Source organism: Durio zibethinus, chromosome 26 (assembly GCF_047325235.1).
Source record: "Durio zibethinus cultivar Kanyao isolate XHJ-2024 chromosome 26, ASM4732523v1, whole genome shotgun sequence".
NCBI lineage: Eukaryota > Viridiplantae > Streptophyta > Magnoliopsida > Malvales > Malvaceae > Durio > Durio zibethinus.
In genome coordinates this window covers 2,756,008-2,779,195 of record NC_143187.1, presented here as the reverse complement: position 1 = coordinate 2,779,195, position 23,188 = coordinate 2,756,008, and the positions used below count along the sequence as shown (strand labels likewise).

Here is a 23,188-nt window from a genome sequence, read left to right as displayed (position 1 = left end):
ATATATCTGTAAAAAACAAAAAAAAACCCATGAATCTCGCGGTTATTGAAAATTCTGAGACTTCTTTTTAAAATGAATATCACAGCAAAGCAAAGCCACAACCCAGTTTCTAAAGCACGCTTCCCTTTTTGTTGCAAACAGAAGAGAAACAGGTTCCATTTCTTCCTCTCTTTAAATTTTGTGTTCCAGCCCTAATTAGTTATTCAATGTGTTGTTTTATAATTTGAGAATTTGACCAATTATGATATGAATTAAATTTTTTTAATCATTGATTTGACATGTTTTCGGCAAAGATAATGTGATTATTTCAAAAGCCCAACTTTGGTAGTCACTTTAACTTTTTGGCTACCATTTGAAGTGAAAGTTTTCTCCAGTTGATTCTGATTAATGTGTACTCTGAAACAGCTTACTTGCATGGTATCAAAACATCAAACATAATTGCACCAAATCGAACACAATTTATTATGGTTATTGAAGTGGTGTTTTAACATGTCTGATTCAAAGACAAGCCAAAGTGGTGGTGTTGGAAAGACCCAGGCTGGAAATCTTCCATCATGGACGAGTTCAAGAGAGAATGAGAATGAATGCCACGGAAACAAGTCAAATTATGCTAAAGGACGTGGTCAAGGACAAGGCCCTAGTTCTAGCAACAAAAATTTTTCCAAACTTATGGTACTGGATTGTTATGAAGTGGGTTGATATTCGTAGTTTCTATGATTAATCTAATGGAATTGTATTTGATTTGTTTCTGTCTGGGCAGGAAGGGGTGGTCTTTGTATTGTCAGGATTTGTTAATCCGGAGCGCAGTACATTGCGTTCCCAGGCTTTGGCTATGGGAGCAGAATACAAGCCTGACTGGAATTCAAATTGCACCCTCTTGGTATGTGCTTTTCAAAATACTCCAAAGTTTCGACAAGTTGAAGCAGATTGTGGAACAATTGTATCAAAGGTAATATAAGCTGCTGAGCTATAGACATTTCTAGGCCCAGTGTACCACCTATGACTCGGTTGATGTAGTCTCCCATTTTTAGTTCAGCTATGCAATCTACTATTTGGCTGAAATCAAAATTCCAACACAAGGAGATTCTGAGGTTTTGACTGTTGCCTGGTTGCAATTGCGATGGATTTGTTAGCAAGAGGAGTTCCCAGGGTTGTTTCATTCATATTAGATTTATAGGGTGTGTTTGGTACATAAGATTATGATAAAATAGGATAAGATGATATTATGATTATCATTAGATTAAATAATATTATACTATCTTGTATTTGATATGTGCAAAGATTAAGATAGGATAATTTATTTATTGGTCAAAATTATCCTTCCTCAAAGTTTAAATTATTAGTGTAATTTTTAAGAGTATAATGGGACATGTAAGTTCAATTTCATGGATTAAAAATAATTCTCTCCATTTTGAGAGGATTGAATCATCCTATACCAAGAGGATAATTAATACTTTTTACAATCCTACCCCTTTCTTTAGATGCAAACCAAACATAGTATAGGATGATAATCATCCTATCCTATCCATCATCCTATGCATCAAACATGACCATAATGGGTTACAGAACATTGTTTTTATATTATCTCAGATTCTCCACAGGCTATTTTCTCATGCTTGTTTAAACTTTTGCCTGTTAAACTGATTATATCTACTTTGTTCTGTCTCAGGAATGGATATTAGAATGTTATGCACAGAAAAAGCTTGTCGATATTGATCCTTACCTCATGCATGCTGGGAAACCTTGGCGAAGAAGTAGCATTCCTTATGAAACTAGTGAAGGTAATTTTGTTTCAGTACCTTCTTTTCTTCCCTTTGAGTAAAGACTACATATTACTATTATGTTAGAGAAGACATAAATGGAAGACCTCCATGAGCTTTATCCCTTGTCCTAACAACCCAAGCCAAGGTTTTTCTGTCTTGTTTTTTGTCACCCTTGTTTGAATCATTTGAGTTGCTGATTGTTGAACATACCTTCATAAAGCTTTAGCAGGTGAGTTTTTGGAGACTTGTTGTGAAAATGAGTTTTGTTGAAGAATATAAGGACATTTACTTTGCCTAAGTATGGACCTGGTTTGTCTTGGAACTTACTGAGTTATCCAATAGTCAATATAAGTATAGAACTGTTGGTCTCTAGTCTTTCAGATCTGCTGTCTGGGAGCTAGGTTACAGAAGTGAGCCAAATTTTCACCAATTGTATGTGCAAATCCCTTAACGAAAAATCAAGAAGAATGTTAGTACAAGCCCTACGTGGCTGGTCGATAACTATGTAGTTTTTCCAGATGTGATTAATCGTTCCAGTGGCTGGAATGAGTCAAATGACGTTCAATTTTTAATCAACAAACATTGCTGCATTATTGAAGTCTAATGTGGTGTGTTCATCAAATGTAATAATTTTTGTGTTTTCCCTGCACATGCTGTGCTTCTTTAATGTTTTCTGTATTTCTACGTTTTAGCATGTGTAATAAGTCTATGTTCTGAATTCAAAGAGTGCTTGCAGAACAACAAAGATTATTTGCAGAACAACAAATAATGTTTTCTGTATTTTTGGAGACTTGTTGTGAAAATGAGTTTTGTTGAAGAATATAAGGACATTTACTTTGCCTAAGTATGGACCTGGTTTGTCTTGGAACTTACTGAGTTATCCAATAGTCAATATAAGTATAGAACTATTGGTCTCTAGTCTTTCAGATCTGCTGTCTGGGAGCTAGGTTACAGAAGTGAGCCAAATTTTCACCAATTGTATGTGCAAATCCCTTAACGAAAAATCAAGAAGAATGTTAGTACAAGCCCTACATGGCTGGTCGATAACTATGTAGTTTTTCCAGATGTGATTAATCGTTCCAGTGGCTGGAATGAGTCAAATGACATTCAATTTTTAATCAACAAACATTGCTGCATTATTGAAGTCTAATGTGGTGTGTTCATCAAATGTAATAATTTTTGTGTTTTCCCTGCACATGCTGTGCTTCTTTAATGTTTTCTGTATTTCTACGTTTTAGCATGTGTAATAAGTCTATGTTCTGAATTCAAAGAGTGCTTGCAGAACAACAAAGATTATTTGCAGAACAACAAATAATGTTTTCTGTATTTTTGGAGACTTGTTGTGAAAATGAGTTTTGTTGAAGAATATAAGGACATTTACTTTGCCTAAGTATGGACCTGGTTTGTCTTGGAACTTACTGAGTTATCCAATAGTCAATATAAGTATAGAACTATTGGTCTCTAGTCTTTCAGATCTGCTGTCTGGGAGCTAGGTTACAGAAGTGAGCCAAATTTTCACCAATTGTATGTGCAAATCCCTTAACGAAAAATCAAGAAGAATGTTAGTACAAGCCCTACGTGGCTGGTCGATAACTATGTAGTTTTTCCAGATGTGATTAATTGTTCCAGTGGCTGGAATGAGTCAAATGACATTCAATTTTTAATCAACAAACATTGCTGCATTATTGAAGTCTAATGTGGTGTGTTCATCAAATGTAATAATTTTTGTGTTTTCCCTGCACATGCTGTGCTTCTTTAATGTTTTCTGTATTTCTACGTCTTAGCATGTGTAATAAGTCTATGTTCTGAATTCAAAGAGTGCTTGCAGAACAACAAAGATTATCATCAACAAAATCTTACAAGCAAGTCAAAGAAACACAATCAAAGACAACTTCTGTTCCCTCCAAGGTAACATTTGATTGTTATAAAGATAAAAATGCTGTTGCACTTTCCTTTCAGTCCCATTATCCCTGAGTTTATCGGAGGTTGTGTATTTTCAGAATAAAGCTTCTCATTCCGATAAAGAGAGCTTTTCTCCTTCTGAGGTGAAGAAGTGGGTTATTGATGATTTCCATGGAACTATTTCATGGCTGGAGAGTCAAGAGGAAAAGGTAAATGGCATTTGTTGCTTTCATTTTCAGCTGATATGCTGGTCTATCATGGCCTCCTTGTTCTTGTAGACTTACAATATCTATTGTACTAGCCTGATATCTGCTTTCTCTTTTAACAGCCAGAACCACATGAGATAAAGCAAATAGCTGGTGAAGGCATCTTAACTTGTTTGCAAGATGCCATAGATTGTCTTGCACAAAAGCAGGTATGCTGTGGTCAGGACAATGCATTTATGCTCTTAAAGTTGTCAGGAATATGTGGTGAATTTAATATAAATGTCTCCCTTTAGAAGGTACCTATATACCATCCATCTAATCTTCAGGATGCAGTGTCACGGAAAAATTATATACCCTCTTAATTTGTTACTGTTTTATTTGACAATATTTCATGAGCCGTCAACTTTATCAAATTTCTTATCTTTTATGAAATAAACATAATGGTGTTACAGAAGTGTTATTCAAAGGGGAGGGTCAAGGGTGTTTATGTTTTCTTATGTTAGTTTCCTTTTCTTTGCAACTTAGTATTCTATAGATGGTATCCTTGAAAGTTTTCCCTCTTATTTTCAGTTATTGATGAGTTGTTTCTTTAGGATTTTCTCTCATTATTAGCAGTTTTGAAGTTCTGTGGATGATCATTTATCAGTAGCCTCTCTTTGCTCCTTCGGCAGGAGCCTCTTGACTGTACATGAGGATATATGCAGTGATGATTATAAAGTCTGACATTTTTTGTAATGTCGTCCTGTTAAAGCATAAAACTATTCAAATGAATGTCTATATCTGATAATGCTTCCTGATAAATATTTTGAACAAAGAAATTAATATACTTGGGGATAATTTTATTTAATTATATTATGGGATTATATTGTTGGTTTCTTTCATTTTTTTCTCTAGCATTACAAGATTTATTCATATCTGGAATTTGTCAGAAACTAACTTCTTATAAACATGATTTTGTGGTTGTTTGCTATCTTGCTCCTAACAAAATTACCATTTCGTCTGTTGTTTAGGATGTGCGGCAAATCACTGAGGAGTGGAGCTTTGTACCTCGTGTGGTCAAGGAGCTTGCCATCTTTGATGGTAGTGAGCATGGCTCACTCACCAAGGAAGATCTTTTGAGAAAGGCCAAGGTCTGCAAACAAATATACAAGGATGAACTAAGCCGGTTAGATAGCGAGTGCTCATCAAAAAATAAAAAGCCAAAGACTGATGGAGGTGGAGAGGGCAACAAGGAGGGAACCAAAGCCCGGGATACAGCAGGATATGACAGCGATGAAACAATTGAGATGACAGAGGAAGAGATAGACCTTGCATACAAGAATTTTGCATCTGAAACTTTGTAAATGCCGTTTGTGTCAATGGACTGAAATACTGGTTTTATGATTGGCTTGTTTAAGGCATATGCATTACAGGTATAACAACATTGCTCATGAGAGAGAGAGAGAGAGACTGTTGCTATTGCTCTCTGAGCTTGCATATATATGCTTGCTTCTCCTTTCCTAATTATCCACATTTTGGAGTCAAAATGTTCTGGACTATCGGATGTATGCTTTCCCACTTTACAACTAACTCAGGCAATCGAGATTTTGTATTATTTATTTTGTATTACATTGAACCACGAATTCCCTACCATGTCCATGAACAGACCGTCAAATGCTTGATGAAGAATTTCTTTTGAACAGAAAAATAAGAACATCTTTTCCACTCCATTACCTTTTTTTTTAATGCATAAGAATTGGACTCATTGGATTGCAGGTGTCAAGACAGTGCACATCCAGCACTACAGTGCCGCCCATTGGGCTCGATAAAGACATTTCCAAAGGCAACATAAGAAAAACCTCAATTCTCGAGTGCCACTACAGTGGTTTTAAAATTTTATTTTTGAAATATTTTTTTTTACAATGATTGAATCTAATTAATAAAAGAAAACATTGATTGAATTAATCTTGTGGGGATATATATATATATATATTTATATATTTTTATTCTTACAATTACTTGTAAAGCGTAAATTAACAAGAAAAAGTTAAAACATGTAATTTAACTCTAATTTAACCAATAGCACTGTTTAAATTTTTACTATTAAATTAAGATGATCACTAAATGATTTAATTACACAAATTACGCTCAGTGTATCAATGTCACTTATGAATAAGAATAAAAACTCGGTAACCTTAAAGAGTGTGCGATTTTTTATCGAAGATTTGAAGTTTCTAAGTTATTGTACTTTGACCGTTTTGCAAATATTTATATTTAGAGATTAAATTCTAGCAGCTAAAGAGAGAAAAATATGATCAATTTTGAAAATATAATCATTATAGTTTGTAAATTTGATTTTTATGTTTCGACATTCAAATTTGGTAAGTAAAATATTTTAATGATTTAATGTAATTTTTATTTTATGTGTTTATGCAAGATTGATATTTGGATGACATGCATAAATCATTCGTCGTACGTTTAATCAAGTTTTTGAGTTTGGTTGAAATTTCTTGATCAACATTCAGATGCCACAAATATGACAACCGAATGCCTCCCTGTTCTTGCTAAGTTCATCATTTAAAAAAAAAAGGGCATTTGTATGTCATGCATATGGATTCAAACCTCTCGAGCAATCATACGATACGTGTGAAAGAATATATCATAGACATTCATTGACTGCAATGGCTTGATTGATTGGAATAAAATATTAAAAATTTAAATAATTATTAAAATTTTGTTTTAAATTTTTTTTATCTTTTAATTTTTTAAACAAATTTAATATATATACATATATATATTATAACAACATATACAAATAAATTTGTCACATAAGCATTTATGTGAATAACTCTTTTAAATGATACATATGATAGTTTTTTAAAAAATAATATAATTTATTTTAATTATAAATTAAATAATTTAAAAATTACAAAAATTAAGTTTATTAAAATCTTTAAACAATATTTTTTATCTTTATTTAAAAAATTATCTTTTTAAAAAATTTACGTACAAGTAATTTTATGTAAGATTTTGAAAATTTAAAAAATTTTCATCATAAATATTTAAATAATAAGGTTATCAAAATGATTATATAAATTTGAACTGTAATTATTACATTTATATATCAAATAAATGTAAAAAATTTAATATTATATTTATCACTTATTATATTCATTTTAAAATTTAAAAAATTAATTTAAAAATTATCTATTTAATCTTAATTGCCACTAAATAATTTTCTTATAAATTTAAGACTACAAATGTAATCTGTTATACATCAGATTTTTTTATTTTTTCAGTAACTTTTTAAAGTTATATTATATTATTATTGCAATTTATTTTTTTGTTTATAAATTTTTTAATATATATTTTATTATTATTACAGTTTCATTCATATGAAAAATAATATTTTTTACAATTTATTTTTTTCACATATTTGCTAACATTTTTCATATTTTGTATAATAATTTTGTCAAGATTACTAAAGTGAAAATGTGTTAATATTTTTTTATTATTTAATTTATCATTCAATAATATATATTTAAAAAAAGACATAATTTATTTTTATTTGATATAATTTTACAGATTTATAGATATTATTATAAAAAAAATATTCAAAGGAAAGACATGATTTTTTTTTTGTTGTTTTCAAAAAATTTATTTTTTAATGACAAGTCAATATATACAAATTTTATATATATTATAAATTTTAAAAATTTAATATAATTTTTTTAAAAATTAATTTATATGTATTTATATTAAATAAATAAAATTATTTTGAGCAACGCATAAATTATAATCTAATTTTGTTCATAAGACAAACCGATATCTTGAAATATTTAACTAAACTCATTAATTAATAACACAAAAAGATTTTGGGTATCATCATAATCGATATAAGTTCTACAAATTTTCATTTTTACATTAATTTTTTAAACATGAAAACGTTTTTTTTTAGGACAGAAGTGAGTACAATTGTGATTTACTTGAAAATTTTCAAGTATTGGTGCTTGCTTTAGTTATCTTGCATTAACGGTATGTATAAATAAAAAGCATAAAAAAAGTCATAGAAAAAAAATATAGCTTCACGACGACTGTTTTCATAAGTCTCCGACAATTTTATTCATTAATTTATTAATTTTCTCTTTTTTATCAGCAAGTGAGAAAAAAAATATTTATTTTTATTTTTCGAAATTACAAAAGGGCCCCCATAAAAGGGACAAAGACAAATGATCCCTTGCTATTTCTTTTTGTAATTTCAACGGACGATATATATTATTCAAATAATTAATTAATTATTATTTTTAGTTCTACTTTTATTTTTTAAGCATCTTGTTTTCACGGTAGGGTTGAAGAAGCAGATAGAACGCCACCTTTCTCTTTTCTCGTCTCTCTCTTGCAAACCCCTAACTCTCACATTCTCTCTCAATCTTTTCACTTCTCTTTAAACCCTGTTATTTTTTTATTTCGATTCTTATTTTTCTTGTAGAAGTTTCTAATTTTCGTCCGCGGAGAAAACAATGGGAGCTTCGTTGCCTCCGAAAGAAGCTAACCTGTTCAAACTCATCGTCGTAAGGCTTCGATTCTCTTTTCTCTCTTATGTTTCGATTCTATCTACTTATTTCTACTTAGTATTTGTAGTCGTATTGGATTTTTATTTCATTTTTATACGATCGCACTTCTTTTTCTTTTTGTTCTTTGCTTGCAAAACCCTAGCTGGATACTGGTCTGTTTGGTTGCTGAGAAAATCGGTGGATATCTAATGAGAAATTGAAATTTGGACTAGATATGCTTGTTTGTCAATTAGGTTTTTTTTTGGGGGGCGTAATTTTATGAATTAAGTTCGTTTTATTTTTCTGTTTAGCTATTGAAGCTTAATTAAGTTTATTGGCTTTGCTTAATTTAGGTCAATGAGTTCGATTTAGTTGAAAAGCAACTGTAAAAAATTGAATTTTGCTTTGAACTTTTTTGTTAAGCAAGGATGCTCTTCGTGCATTGCATTGGTGATAATTCATTTGTATAATCTTGTAGAAAATTAGAGAAATCAAAATAAAAAGGTTTCATGACTCTTGCTATTAGTGATTTCTCTTGCGTGTTGTTAACTTTTTTTAAATTTGAATTTTGTTTGTTCCTAATGGGAAGCGATTGTGGCATTTTGGCTTTGACATATACAACCATTCAATGCATTAGAATGACCTTTGTGGAGAAATCTATTTAAAAATTTGATAATTTGGCCGAGCCGTTCTTAATGTAATTCTAGACTTCATAGGTTAAATTTGAATATTTACACATTTTAAGAACTTGTTAGTATTAGATATGGAATAGCAACATTTGAATGTTTTATACACACCATTGAGAGTCCCTCCTCCTTTTTCTTTATTATTTATAATGAAAACTATAATTTTGACTGTTGAATTCTCACTTCTTTTTAGTTTCTATCATAAATAAACTCTTGACACGGTTATTTTTCCTTTTGGCCTGAATTTTATGTAACTAATTTTTATCTGTTATTATATTATAGCTAATTCTTATGACTGAATTTTTATATTATTGACTTGGAGGTTCATGTGCTATTGCTAAAGCTCTTTTATATTTTTTTCATTCTAGAAATCATATGAAACTAAACAGTACAAGAAAGGACTGAAGGCAGCAGATGCAATACTGAAAAAGTTTCCTGATCATGGAGGTAGTTTAATTTGATGCAAATTTTTTTTTTTTTGGCCAAGAGGCACTGATTGTTTAGTGTTTATGTAACATGGTCTTTTTAAATGTAATTGTGCAAAGGGGCAATAACTCTGAAACAAAAAGAACTTTATAGTTAGAAGAAAAGGGGTTATCACTAAATAGTTTGTGTTGATATCTGTGTTATTGGTTTGGATAATCTTTACAAAAATGCATCTGCACTTGACATGATTGTTTCTGTGGATTCGTTTCTTATGTCTTGTTTGCTGTCAAAAGCACTAGCTGTCTAGTGACTTTTCCATGATGTATGAGAGATATTGCATTATTTTGGGGGTATATAACTGCATTTTATTAACTTATAACGTTTAAAATCTGTGATAGTTTAATAATTTCTTCATCTTGGTTGGTTTTTGTGGATATTCATTAATGTGTGGAATTGCTATAGTATCAGTAGTTCTCCCTCTCTGTATTTTATGTAATATATCTGTCCTTTTAAATATGCGGTTTTGAAGTAGTACTTTATATTTTCTAGTAGCTGTTTGTTTATTGTTTTGTATATTGTTTTTATGGGCTTTTGTTCGTTGTTGTTAGAAACATTGTCGATGAAGGGGTTGACTTTAAATTGCATGGATCGTAAGTCTGAAGCATATGAACTCGTCCGGCTAGGTTTAAAGGTTCTCTTGTTTCTTTTCTTTCAACCTCTGTGATGTCAAAGCATTGTCATTTTTTCTTAACATTGTTTTCTTGTTTGTGTCTTAATTTAGAATGATGTAAAAAGTCACGTTTGCTGGCATGTTTATGGTCTCCTCTATCGGTCAGATAGAGAATATAGGGAGGCTATCAAATGCTATCGAAATGCTTTGAAAAGAGATCCGGACAACATTGAAATACTACGAGACTTGTCACTCTTGCAGGTATACCTTATTTACCTTCCTTGTTTGTGATTTGTGCTTCTAGACTCGGTATTTAATCTAAGATGTTCATCAATTGTATGCTTGATATTACGGAACACATGCTCACACAAGTTCCTAGCATTGATGCTAGGCATGGCATTTCTTGAACAGTTTGTGAGCTCTATGGTTTACCTAAAAGGTTTTTTGGATTCCATTGTGGAATTTGATAATCTAAAGTATTAGGGTTCTAATAGGCAGGTCAAGATTGCAACTACAATAGTTTGCTGTTAACCTTTATGCAGCTAGAATTTTCATGGTAGGGGCGGTTTCATTGTGGTAACTTAGTATAATTGGATGAAAACCCCAAGATCGGGCTAACTTTACTGGTGAAAATAAATTCTATGAAACTTAGGCTGTTTTAGTTGCAGGCTGTTTTAGTTGCTAGAAGGAATCTATAGATGGGTAGAAAGGACTGAGTTATCTTGAAATAGGGATGAAAGAAATGAAGATATGTGGCTTATAACAGAAATGAAATGTAGAGAGATAACTGAACTAAAAGTGAGAGGCTGTATTAGACCATGAAAATCTTCTTAGACACTTGTAAAGTAGATGAGGCAGCTGGTTTTTATAACTTTGCAAATTTAGATCATAGTTTGAATAGAAACAGCTTATGGCTCTAGGGAAAGGAAAAGAATCTAATGGGCATCATCTGATATTTTGGCACCATATTTTATATGAGAGATGGTTCAAATTTAGCATCTTAATCGTAGTTTTTGTTTTGTTGTGCGCACAAAAATAAAAAGTATTACAGTCAGAAGCAACCAGTATGATTTGATCCTTTCATCCTCATATACTCTAAGAATCAACCACTTTGAATTGATACTTTCTGGTACCATGACAGATCCTTTTCTCTCTCATTCTACTTGTTCCTTAATGGTTGAAAGTGTTTATAAAATGACCTATGCTTGGATCAGTCCTGAGTTCTGACTCGATGCTTCTCTTAACTTCATCCGCACATGTGCCTTGCTGCTCCAGAATAGTAAAAGAGTCTGAAATTGATGAATTTTAGATAGAGACTAATGATGTTTTGGTTACCGATGTTCTGATTTTCATTTATATTATTCTCCATCATTCCTTTGGTGCTTGCCATATTCTATGGACTCTTAACTCCTGATATTCGGATGATTAAAGTCATCTGTTGGCAGTAACTTATGTGTGCTTTATTTATTATGGTTTATATACCTTGAACAGTTAAAGAAAAAGGTATGAAGATCATGAGCACTTGTCTTTCTATTAAGATATGACGTTTAGGAGAATGTTTTTTTTAATTTGATCATGGTTTTGTAATTTCTCATATTTCTTATTTCAGGTTGTTTTGGAAATTATTATGTTTTTTTATCTTCTCATTTCAGGCACAAATGCGGGATTTGACAGGATTTGTTGAGACAAGACAACAACTTTTGACTTTGAAACCAAATCATCGCATGAACTGGATTGGCTTTGCTGTAGCCCACCATTTAAACTCTAAGTATTTGTCGTTCTCTATTGCTTCTTCAAATAAGAATTTTGTTCCATACTTATGCTTACCTTTCACCAACTTTTGTTCGACTATTATTTTGTGAAACATGCTTTAGAATGTTGTTATGGTTAAGCAAAATTTGAAGGTTGGATGTGAAGGCTCTGTTGGTATTGAAGATTGAAACATTTGTTCATATAATTAAAGCCTTTCTTTAGATTAAATGCTTAGAAATCAGAACTCTATGTTTCTAATTACATTATCAAATGGGTGCTAACATAGATGAAATTACTGTTGATTTTTAAAATGTTGTTCATGTGGTTTGTAGGATTTCAACTAAGTATCCAATAAGATTTTATAAGATGTTGAAAATACAAGTTGAAGGTATTAAAATTCTTGTGACAATATATGGTGGTGTACACTGTATTAAAGGTGATAATGGTATATATAGGTAGGTGGGTAGATAGATAGATATATATTCTACTGGTCTACTAGGATGCTGATGACAAATGCATATATGAAATTTGTTGCAAATTAGCATTTTACAAACAATCCTTAAACGATGCCTTCAAATGCCTAGTTAACTGCTGAGTTCTGTTGTTTTCATTATGGTGTTATCTGGAAACAATGATGATGCGATATATTCTTCTGGCTTTTACTTGTTGATATCAGTGATTCTGTGTTGCATATTTTATGAACGAATTGAAGTTATTGCATTGGCACATCAGTATCAGTGTTTTTCCTTTACCTTTCTGTCCCTGCATCAGTCTTGTAGTTCTAAGTGAATGAAGATTACTTATTAATTTCTTTCATCCTTCAGGTATTTATGCTAAATGCCTTTTTTTTTTTTTGTTGATATCAGTGGTGCAAAAGCCGTTGAAATTTTGGAAGCATATGAAGGGACATTAGAAGATGATTATCCACCAGATAATGAACGTTGTGAGCATGGTGAAATGCTTTTATATAAGGTATTGCTCATATGCTACTTGTATGTTTTTGCATGCATATGCATGTGGCTGGCATTTCACATGAGTTCACTTCATTATGCAGACTTTCTAACTTTTAGAATTTATACTAATATATAATGGGAGTAACTGAGTTGGTGTCACTAGTTAACCAGACACCAGTGTAGTTAGTGAAACCATCCATAAACCAAATAAAGTAATAAAGTAATAATAAATATACAAAAATTAAAGATATTAATGTCTTCTCTACCTTCTTTATAAATGGGGTAAAATTTTTGAGTTAATTTTATTTTCACTTGCAATTATAAAAACTACCTGTTTTTCTTGAGTTCTTTTTCCTTCTGCTTATATTTCTGCCAAAATCTGTTATACTTTTGTGTAAATTCTACACCTAATATTTGCAAACCTAATCTTTTTACTTCTGAAGTATGGCTTTTCATGATTCTGTTTGTGTAGCAGATAACTAGAATTAAATCTGTTCAAGTTTACTTTAATCTGAGATGTGGTACAAACTGGTAACCCATCGTGGTATATGGCATCTATAAGATATTTAATTCTTTGCTCTCTAGGGTCTAGACCTATGTTTCATGTTAGAGAGAAATATGGCTTGTTCAAAAAGTGTTGTGCCTTTTACAAGGGATCATATCTGTGGTGCCTGTACCTAGCTTCTTCTGAATCTCTATCATTATTACAACAAACAACAAAAACAAACTAAGCCTTATATCATTGTTGATCTTCAATTAATTTTCTATGGAACCATTCTGGATTTTTTTTTTTTGCCAACATAGTAATAAACAAGTCTACCTTTTATCTTTTATATACTCTTTTTTTGGTTTAGCGCTAGTAACAAGATTTAGATATAGCTTAATCAATTGTACAAGTACCTACAGTCCCTTGTGATGTCATTTATTTCTTTAATTCTGCTATATGTATTTGCCTAGATACATGCTACATATATTTTTTATAATGAATGCCATATATTACTAGACTAGGGGTGCCCCCTTGGAGCTTTTTTGATGTTCATATGGGTATGGTATCTTTCTCCAGATCTCTTTGCTAGAGGAATGTGGGTTTCTTGAGAGAGCACTTGAGGAGTTGCACAAAAAAGAGCCAAAAATAGTAAGTGTCAACATATATAATGCCAGGATACTTTTGAGATTAAAAATTTTGTGAAGTTTTGAATTCTTGAACATTAAAAATCTAACAACTCTACTCTCCTAGGTTGATAAATTGGCTTACAAAGAACAAGAGGTTTCTCTCCTGGTGAAGCTTGGACGCCTAGAAGAAGGTGCAAATCTTTACAAGGTTTTACTCAAGATGAATTCTGACAATTACAGGTGAATCCTATGCATTTGATATCTCTTTTGATAAGCCTAGTTAAACTCATAAATGAATCTTTTATAGAAAATAATATCAACCAACTTTTAAAAAAATCTTTTTTATCTAGCCTTCTAGAAGTTATAAGACTTCTTTTTCTCATTGCGATGGTGTTTTATTATTCTAAGGAAAGAAGAATTATTAATTTCTCTGAATGGTGGATGTGCTTAAAAATATATATTTTTCGAGCTAATAGCTTGTTCAGTTCTTCTTGTAGTTGCACTTACAATTTCTTTACCTTTAGAGCTTTACAAGGATTAAAGGGATGATAGAAATAGTCATATTATTTTTTATGTTCTATTATAGTTGGTGCTTTAGCTTGAACCTAATTAGTGTATCTCCTATGTCAAAAGCTCAATATTTTTGTAGTTTTAACCTTTGTTTTATCTAGCTGTTTTGTATAGTAGTTGCATGTTACATTTACATTCTGGTATTTTTATGTAAAGTGAGGTTATATATAATTTTTCATTCTTGGGATCATTTTATACCTTCATGTCCTGTCAACCTGTTGCTTGGAGAAATTGTTTTGATATTCTACTACTTTACCCCTCCCCCCCCCCCCCCCCCCCCCCACACACACACACACATCATGGGCATCGTTTTATGTCATAGTGAGCCTTATGTAACATGATTTCAGTAGTCAACATTATACGTAAATGAAGTATAATTATTTGTTTTAGGATAAAGATGCATTAGGCACCTTTTATGTAAATACAAAAAGTAGCAAAGCAACTATCAGTACAGGTGTAATTCTATACTAGTATACTCTGCCTGTGTCAACAGTCTCTTGGGTGCTTTCTCCGGTTGGGATACAAAGAAATTCATATGACAGAAATGTTAAATTCTGTCTCTTCACTTAGTATAGCCTCTATATCGGTGTAATTTATTGCTTTTATGTCTGATTAACGGGGAGCCAACCAACTCTCATACTGTATATGTATATTTTCAGATATTATGAAGGCTTGCAGAAATGTTTTGGCCTGTATTCTGAAAATGGCAATTATTCTGCTGATGAAATTGATCGATTGGATGCATTATATAAATCACTTGCAGAACAGTACACTTGGTCATCTGCAGTTAAGGTGATGCACTTATGTCATGCTTCTATATTTATTAAGATGGATGTTCATGATATGTTCGTATTTGAAAAACTTACCAGTAGTGGAATATGCTAGTATAAACTGCTTTACTATGTCCTAGCTGTTAGTCGTATTAATTCAATGTTCTGACTGTATCTTTTTGTTTTATGAGTTCCAAACGAAAACCATATATTTATAGAATGACACTGAAATTCCAATGAAAACCTTGCTTTTCTGTGGAGCTGTCAAGCTTTCTCCCCTTTCTTAGGGATAGGAGGGGTGGCTATGGTTACTAATACTCTTGTACAGACTTTGTTTTTCTTGATGGCTTGAATAAGAATGTAGTGATGCGGTTCTACCAAAGATTGAATCCATCCAATGACTTTGTAATATTCTTAAATAATTTGGAAAAAATGGTTGTGGTGGTTAAAATTCTACTTTCATATGCTTCACCCTTAGAAGTTGACATGGTGGCAGCATGGCAAATTCAAGATCTAATTCTTTTATTAATGACTATCTTTGCTTCGTTCTTTTAGTTAAGCTGTTATTTTCCTATATAAAAACCTGTAAGGGTGGGTACATGACAAGGCCTGGTTAATGGATGATTGCAATGAATTATCCCAACTGTAGAGCTATCAGAATTTGATTCTTGCAGTGAGGATGTAATTAAATAGTTTTATTCCTGTAAACCCACATTTGTTATGAATTCATGCATGAGAATTGTATTTATTGCTGTTATAATGCGCATTGTCATTGTCAATAAATGCCTACTTTCTTTGTTATGTATGATGAATTTACCAGGACTTATATTGGAACTTTGTTTTCTCAAATTTTAGAGGATACCACTTGATTTTCTGCAAGGAGACAAGTTCCGTGAAGCAGCTGTTAATTACATTAAGCCTCTTTTAACAAAGGTACATATGCAAATAAGTGTTTTTTGTGTGTGTGTGTGTGCTAGTTTGAGTGGTGTTTCTATTTTGGTGGGTGAAATAATGATATATTTTCTCTGTGGTCTCAGGGGGTTCCATCTTTATTCTCGGATCTTTCTCCTTTGTATGATCACCCTGGCAAGGTAAGTTTGGTAACTTAAATTTATTGCAAAAATAGAATTAAGTTTCTAAATATGAATTCTCCTAAATTGCTTGGCAACTGGTTGGGAGCATGATTTCATTAGGACTGATTTTCCTGCTTTGTTCACACTTATACAGGCAGACATATTGGAGCTACTTATTCTTGAGTTGGAGCATTCAATTAGGACCAGATACCCCGATAGGTAGTATATGCTTTCAACCCTTGTGCAATAGTGTAGTAAGTCTTGAAAGCAAATAAACATTTAGATTTGCCTACCCTTAAGAGGTAATATATACTTTAAGCCCTTGTGTGATATTGTAATAAGTCTTGACAGTGTCCAAATGTTTAGATATTGGGTGTGGTTTGAGTGCATGTTTACTGCTTATTGTTTAGTCAAGTCCTCAGTCATTTATGTTTGATCTGTTAAATGTGTACATAATGCTTATGCCATATGGTTGTGTATAAAGTACCTAAATATTTTTATTTGTCTGCTAAAACACTAGTACACATTTGTTATTATGCTGAGTCATTTGTTTGCTTGTGTTTCATATTGAGGGCAGGACAGAGAAGGAGCCCCCTTCAACACTTTTATGGACTTTGTTCTTTTTGGCTCAGGTAGTTAACCATCAGTTTTCCTTACCCCATTGGCCATGGTCCTTTCTTCTTCTTTTCTTGCAATAAATATTTGGTGCTTTCTTTGCATCTTCCTTTGAGTGACTTTGGACTTGTTGATGTAGCATTATGACAGAAGAGGACAGTATGATGTTGCTCTTTCAAAAATTGATGAGGCTATCCAGCACACGCCAACTGTAATTGATTTATACTCTGTCAAGGTTTGTTCTTGTCAATAATCTTAAAATTTTCGCGTTGGCTTCATCTGGTGGGTTTATATTTTTGTCAGCTGGATCCTTTCTTTTTTTTTTTTTTAATGATTTTAGTATTGTTATATTTTGAATTTGTTTTGTCTGGTTTGTATCACATCTCATGAGACATAGCATTTTCTGAAAACTCTTCAAGATATTTCCTTGGACTTATTCCTCAGTTGTAAGACTTATCACTTACTATGATACTGAGCTTCATTGAATTTTTTTTGTGCAATAATGGTGCAAAGTTGCTATACATATTCATATAAAATGGATACAAGTTTTTCTTTGTGCAACAGAAGTCTTGATGGGCATTGGGCAGGTATATGACTTCCTTTCTTAGGTTTTAGGGTTGTGGTACATGACTTTTGCTTCTTTATGAACGTTTTTCCTTTTAATGTCTTCTAGAGAAATTCTTGGAATCTTTTTTGAAGCTGGCTGTAGGTTTATATTAGTTGCTTCTTTGGTGTCAGAGCCGGATATTGAAACATGCTGGTGATTTGGTAGCTGCAGCTTCATTTGCAGATGAAGCTAGGTGTTTGGATCTCGCAGACCGCTATATAAACAGTGAATCTGTCAAGCGTATGTTGCAGGCTGATCAGGTTCTGATGCTGTTCCCCCCCCCCCCCCCCCAATCTTTTGTCATATTTGATATTTGTCACTGTCAAAATTTCTTTCACTATTACTGTACTCTTCACAAACTTTTCTACTCTTGAAGGTGGCTTTGGCAGAAAAAACTGTTGTATTGTTCACCAAAGATGGGGACCAGCACAACAACCTTCATGACATGCAGTGCATGTGGTACGTTTTTGTTTATTGCCTTGGGCATGATGTTATCTCTAACTATAAATTGGATACACCTACTGAGCGATATTCATCTTTTGAAGGTATGAACTTGCTTCTGGTGAAAGTTACTTTCGACAAGGTGATCTTGGACGGGCCCTGAAGAAATTTTTAGCTGTGGAGAAGCACTATGCTGATATTACTGAAGATCAATTTGATTTCCATTCTTATTGTTTACGGAAAATGACACTGCGTGCATATGTTGAAATGCTAAAATTTCAAGATCGGTTACATTCACATGCTTATTTTCACAAAGCAGCAGCTGGTGCCATCAGGTCAAGCATTTTTGTTAGGATCTGCAAACTTCTCTATGATTCACAAATCACAATAGACTTATTCTGTTTGTTCGTGGGTGGTGTAAAATGCTATGTAATCTCTGTTGTCTCCTTGTCAGAGTCCTTTTAGTGTCTGTCACATATTGTTGGTCAATACATGCATGTGTTGCTTCATTTTGGGTTGGGTTCATCTTTGCCTCCCTCTTTTTCTTTTTCTGTTTTGGGGATGGGAGATGATTTTGATTTTTTGAAAGCAAGGTTCAGACAAATGCATCTTTGCAACTTTCAACTAACACATAATGAATGCACCGGAAATCTACTCAATCATCCAGGTGCATTCATCATGTGTTAGTTGAAAGTTGCAATGATGCATTTGTCTGAACCTTGCTTTCAAAGTATCCAAAATTTCCTGAAGGTAATTTTTCCATTAGTTGATTACGTTATATTAGAAAGTAAATATTTTCGTGGCTTGACACATACCTTAGTTGCAATAACTCCACTTGTTCAGGAAAAAGGTTTCAAGTTCAAATGTATCTCCCTCAAATTATTAACTATTAAAAGAAGGTGCAAATATTTGAATCTGCTTCAAAAATTTGTATTTAGATGATGCCTGATTCAACTTTACTTTAACAACCATTATAGATTATAGTGTCATTTTTGTTAGTCTGTTTGCTTCTATCCTACTTTGCACAGTGTTCTATGTTGTCTTTAGAGGATTCACATGATGACAAGACAAGATCTTGTGGTATATGTCAAACAAGTTAAAAAATTTTGCTTGGTGGTTTCAATTTGCTTCTGATCTATCTTTTGTAAATTCATATTCTTGTGATGGTATTACTGAAAAGGATTAAATGTTCCTTGTGGGCATATTCGTAATTTGAGATTGTGGCTGGTTAAATGAGAGGAAGGTGTTTCCTGGATTTCTGTTTGGTTAAGGATAGAATTGCATGTTACTATACCACTATTTGTTGATTATAACTTTTAATATTGTTCCTTAGTGGTGCTTGTTTGTCAGAAACTCTTTGCTTGAAATTAGTGATTAGTTAAATTTCAAAATTATTCTTTCTGCATTGTGATAATTATTGGATTTTGAAGTGCAGATGCTATCTAAAGTTGTACGATTCTCCTTTGAACTCACCACCTGAAGAAGAGGACAACACATCAAAGACTCCTTCTCAGAAAAAGAAAATGAAGAAGCAGAGAAAGGCAGAACGAGCTAAGAAAGTATACCAGCTTGTTTTGATGATTTTTGGATAACATTCTCTTTGATGATTTCATCTAATGCTGTGTGTTATTTTAGGAGGCAGAGGAGAAAAATGAAGAATCAAGTGCTAGTGGCATCTCTAAGTCTGGGAAACGACACCTTAAACCTGTAGATCCAGATCCTTATGGAGAAAAATTATTGCAGGTTATCTATTATTATTATTATTAGTTTTGTTATTTTTTAGATTCCTGGTTGAAGTCCTCTTGTGCTGTAAGAATGTGTTTCTCTAATGCCTATTAATCTAAGGTTCTGTTTAATGTGGTTTTTTTAGACTGAGGATCCCTTGTCAGAAGCATCAAAGTACTTGAAGTTGCTTCAAAAGAACTCACCTGATTCTTTGGAGACACACTTACTTTCTTTTGAAGTAAATATGAGAAAGCAGAGGATTTTGCTTGCTTTTAAGGTATTCATGTTTTCCAAGAATTGAAATGAGTCTGCTTGTTCTTTTTGTTGTGCTTGACCAACTAGAACTAATATGTAATGTGATCAAGTGGATTTGGATCAGTGTAATTTGTGAGGCCCCTTCTCTCTTTTTCCCTTGCTGCCTCAATATCTGCTCGGAGTAATGAAACTGTATCATTAAACCAAACATCTTTGTCTTATTATTTGATTATTCAGGTTGTGTTTCGTCACTTGAATTTAGAAGAAAGGATTTGAATTTGAAATTTAGTATAAATTTGTGTGACAAAATACATGTAAAGTTGACTCCCATGGTTATTTTCAAAATCATGGATTTGTTGGATCCCTATTTGGTGGTTAATTTGAAATACCTATAGGTATGTACAAATTTGAAATTCATCTTCCTAAGTTGAATTTTAACTAATTCCGTAATATAGTTTGTGCATTTGTTCTCACAATTTATATAGCAAACTAAATCCAAGTTCACTCTCTCAAATTCATCTCCCAAACATAGTGTCAATGATTTTGTGTGAATCAGATAGTTTGTGTAAGTGTAACATGTCTTTGAGTTAAAGAACAATGGTTTTGCTCAATTATACTTGATATTATTTCATGATCTCATTTTAGTATGTGTTGTTTTTATTTCTTTTTCCTGAAGGCTGTAAAGCAACTGCTAAGGTTGGATGCTGAGAATCCTGATTCCCATCGCTGCTTGGTATGTAACATCAGCCTTGCCATATTGTGCACTGTCATGTACAAGTACATTCTTTTTTTTTTTACTCAGATAGGAAGATCATCTAATCTTTACACTGCTCATTTTATTTTAATGCAATGCAGATTAAATTTTTCCATAAAGTGAGCTCAATGGCTGCTCCAGAGACTGATGCAGAAAAACTTGTTTGGAGTGTCTTAGAAGCTGAGCGTCCATACATCAGGTTCTCTTTAAAATGGCTTTATGATAGTTATTCGCCCAGCTGGAATTTCATTGTATCAGTGTTATTATTATTTTGATCCTTGATGCATTAAATCCTTTTATTTTCTCTTTCTGCAGTCAATTGCAGGAGAAAACACTTAGTGAGGCAAACAAAATTTTCCTTGGTAAACATGAAGGTATTATTGAGCTTATTTAACATGATGCATTTTAAGCTCCTTGAGTTAGGTTGTACAGTCATGTGATGTTCACTTTTCTGTTCTGCAGATTCTTTGATGCATAGAGTGGCAGTTGCAGAAATGTTATATACCTTGGATCCCACCAAGAAACTTGAGGCTGTTAAGTTAATTGAAGATTCATCCAATAAAGTTGTGCCAACGTAATGGTTTTAGTATTAAATTTTCTGCTGTTTGCTATTGATTCCATGCACCACAACTTGCTCGAGATTAATTGTTTCTTTCTGTCTTACATGTCCAGGAATGGAGCACTTGGACCAGTAATGGAGTGGAAACTCAAGGACTGTATTGCAGTCTATAAGCTCTTGGACAAGGTTCTTATTGATCAAGATGTTGCTCTCAGTAAGTACAATTCTCCATGTATATTGAAACTGACTAGAAATTTTTGACTTCGACTCCATTAACAACTTATGAAATTTATTACTGTTGTTAGTTTCACAAGTGTTTTAGTAAGAATTTTAATGGTATTGAAATTTCAATATACTGTTACTAAATATTGTAAGATTAGCTGCCTAAAATTAATACATTAAATTATGATTTTTAAAACTTACGGTTTCATCATTCAGTGAATTTTTTTTGGTGAGATTTATCTCTCAAGCTCTGATGGCTTTTTGGTTTTTGTTATTTTGATGTTTAATCTTTAAAAGGTGGGTGCTGTGATTACTATTGGCATCTTAAGGAAAGGTGGACTTTCATGATCAAATTTTCTCACTTTCTTATCAATGATTATTCACTTCTTGTTGCAAGCTATGTGACAAAATTATGCAAGAAATGGTTGCTCATCTTTGATTAAACCCTCTTTATAGATGTCTTATAGGACAATTGAAGTAGAGTTCTGTAGACAATTTGAAGTAGTAGTCTGTGCTTAGATGTTTGTTATTTCTCTTTTCTGTTCTCAATTACTGCCTCATGTTTTTGTTCTGTATCCTGTAGCACTTACCCCTTGCTGGGGTTGTCAAACCCTGAAGAGTATAGAAAATTGTTCTACAAATACGGGAATTTGCCTGTGTGGTTCTATTTGATCATGTTCTGCTCTTGGGGAAAGGCTAATTGTCTAACGTAAAGATTGCTCAGGCTGAACGTAGTAACATTTTTGGTCTGATAATTTTCTTATTCTGCAGGATGGAAAGTGCGTTGCGCAGGGTACTTCCCCTACTCTACCTACTTTGAAGGTAGTCGTAGCTCTGCTGTGAACAACTTATTGAACAATCAGGATATCACAACCTCTGTGAATGGCGTTACAAGCCATCCTGAAATCAAGCAAAGTGCAAATTCATTTATACCAAATGGAAAGCTTGAGGCATTTAAAAACCTTGCCATTTGAAGATGATGCCTACTTACGTGCATCAACTGACATCAGAGCTCAATGTGTTTGAATGATGGATGGCATTAATTGTACGCCCACAAAGGGTGCTTTGCAGCCTGGGAAAGAGGAGTATCTTGAAGTTGTGCAAGCCATGGCAATCCTTTCTTCTTTTGCTTTTAGATCAAAATTTTCTCTGCCTTTCCTGATTGCGAAATGCATTCCTTTGCTAATGTGTATAATTTATTTGCATTTATGATTTTAGGGTTGAATGAATTAATATATTTTTTGCTTTTAAATTGCTCACTATTTGGTTGAGATCCGTACAGATGTCTGGCTGGCTCCATGGCTACAGAAAAATATTGGATACTGGTTCTGAGGTCAGCATAGAAAAGATACTGTGTTAGAGCAAATCATCGGAGCATGTTGTACTTGGACGTCATTTCATTTACCTCATCTTGTATAAACCTTCTTCATAATGTGGAAAATTTTGCTACGGAGTTGGAAAGAGTGGCTATAAGAAATTTCCAGTTTTGTTGCTTTATCTCTTATGATTTGTTCTGATTATTTTTTTTATTCTACTTATAGTGAATTGCAATTAAATCATACATATTTAATTGAATTTTTAATCTCATTTTTAT

At 32.6% G+C, this 23,188-nt stretch overlaps 2 protein-coding genes across 3 annotated transcripts; both read left to right on the top strand.

Moving 5' to 3' along the window:
- The first annotated feature begins 10 nt into the window (after positions 1-10).
- ATXRCC1 (BRCT domain-containing DNA repair protein) lies at positions 11-5,476 on the top strand. The gene is made up of 8 exons (XM_022859173.2): positions 11-152; positions 406-672; positions 761-949; positions 1,670-1,781; positions 3,592-3,671; positions 3,764-3,874; positions 3,994-4,080; positions 4,882-5,476. The coding sequence occupies exons 2-8, from the start codon at positions 490-492 to the stop codon at positions 5,212-5,214; spliced, it is 1,095 nt and encodes a 364-aa protein (XP_022714908.2). The 5' UTR covers positions 11-152; positions 406-489; the 3' UTR covers positions 5,215-5,476.
- A 2,725-nt stretch (positions 5,477-8,201) lies between these two features.
- On the top strand, positions 8,202-23,091 carry LOC111274491 (N-terminal acetyltransferase A complex auxiliary subunit NAA15-like). 2 transcript variants are annotated; one of them, XM_022859168.2, is made up of 26 exons: positions 8,202-8,421; positions 9,458-9,536; positions 10,124-10,206; positions 10,297-10,446; positions 11,838-11,953; positions 12,804-12,909; positions 13,954-14,025; positions 14,128-14,243; positions 15,233-15,365; positions 16,199-16,276; positions 16,381-16,434; positions 16,571-16,635; positions 16,994-17,048; positions 17,171-17,266; positions 17,770-17,898; positions 18,015-18,097; positions 18,184-18,414; positions 19,515-19,638; positions 19,715-19,822; positions 19,950-20,081; positions 20,736-20,792; positions 20,915-21,012; positions 21,129-21,187; positions 21,276-21,387; positions 21,486-21,586; positions 22,366-23,091. In XM_022859168.2, exons 1-26 carry the CDS (start codon positions 8,371-8,373, stop codon positions 22,566-22,568), a joined length of 2,691 nt encoding a protein of 896 aa, XP_022714903.2. In that variant the 5' UTR covers positions 8,202-8,370; the 3' UTR covers positions 22,569-23,091. The 2 variants fall into 2 exon arrangements, with proteins under 2 accessions (XP_022714903.2, XP_022714905.2); XM_022859170.2 differs by lacking the exon at positions 9,458-9,536.
- The last annotated feature ends 97 nt before the right edge of the window (positions 23,092-23,188 follow it).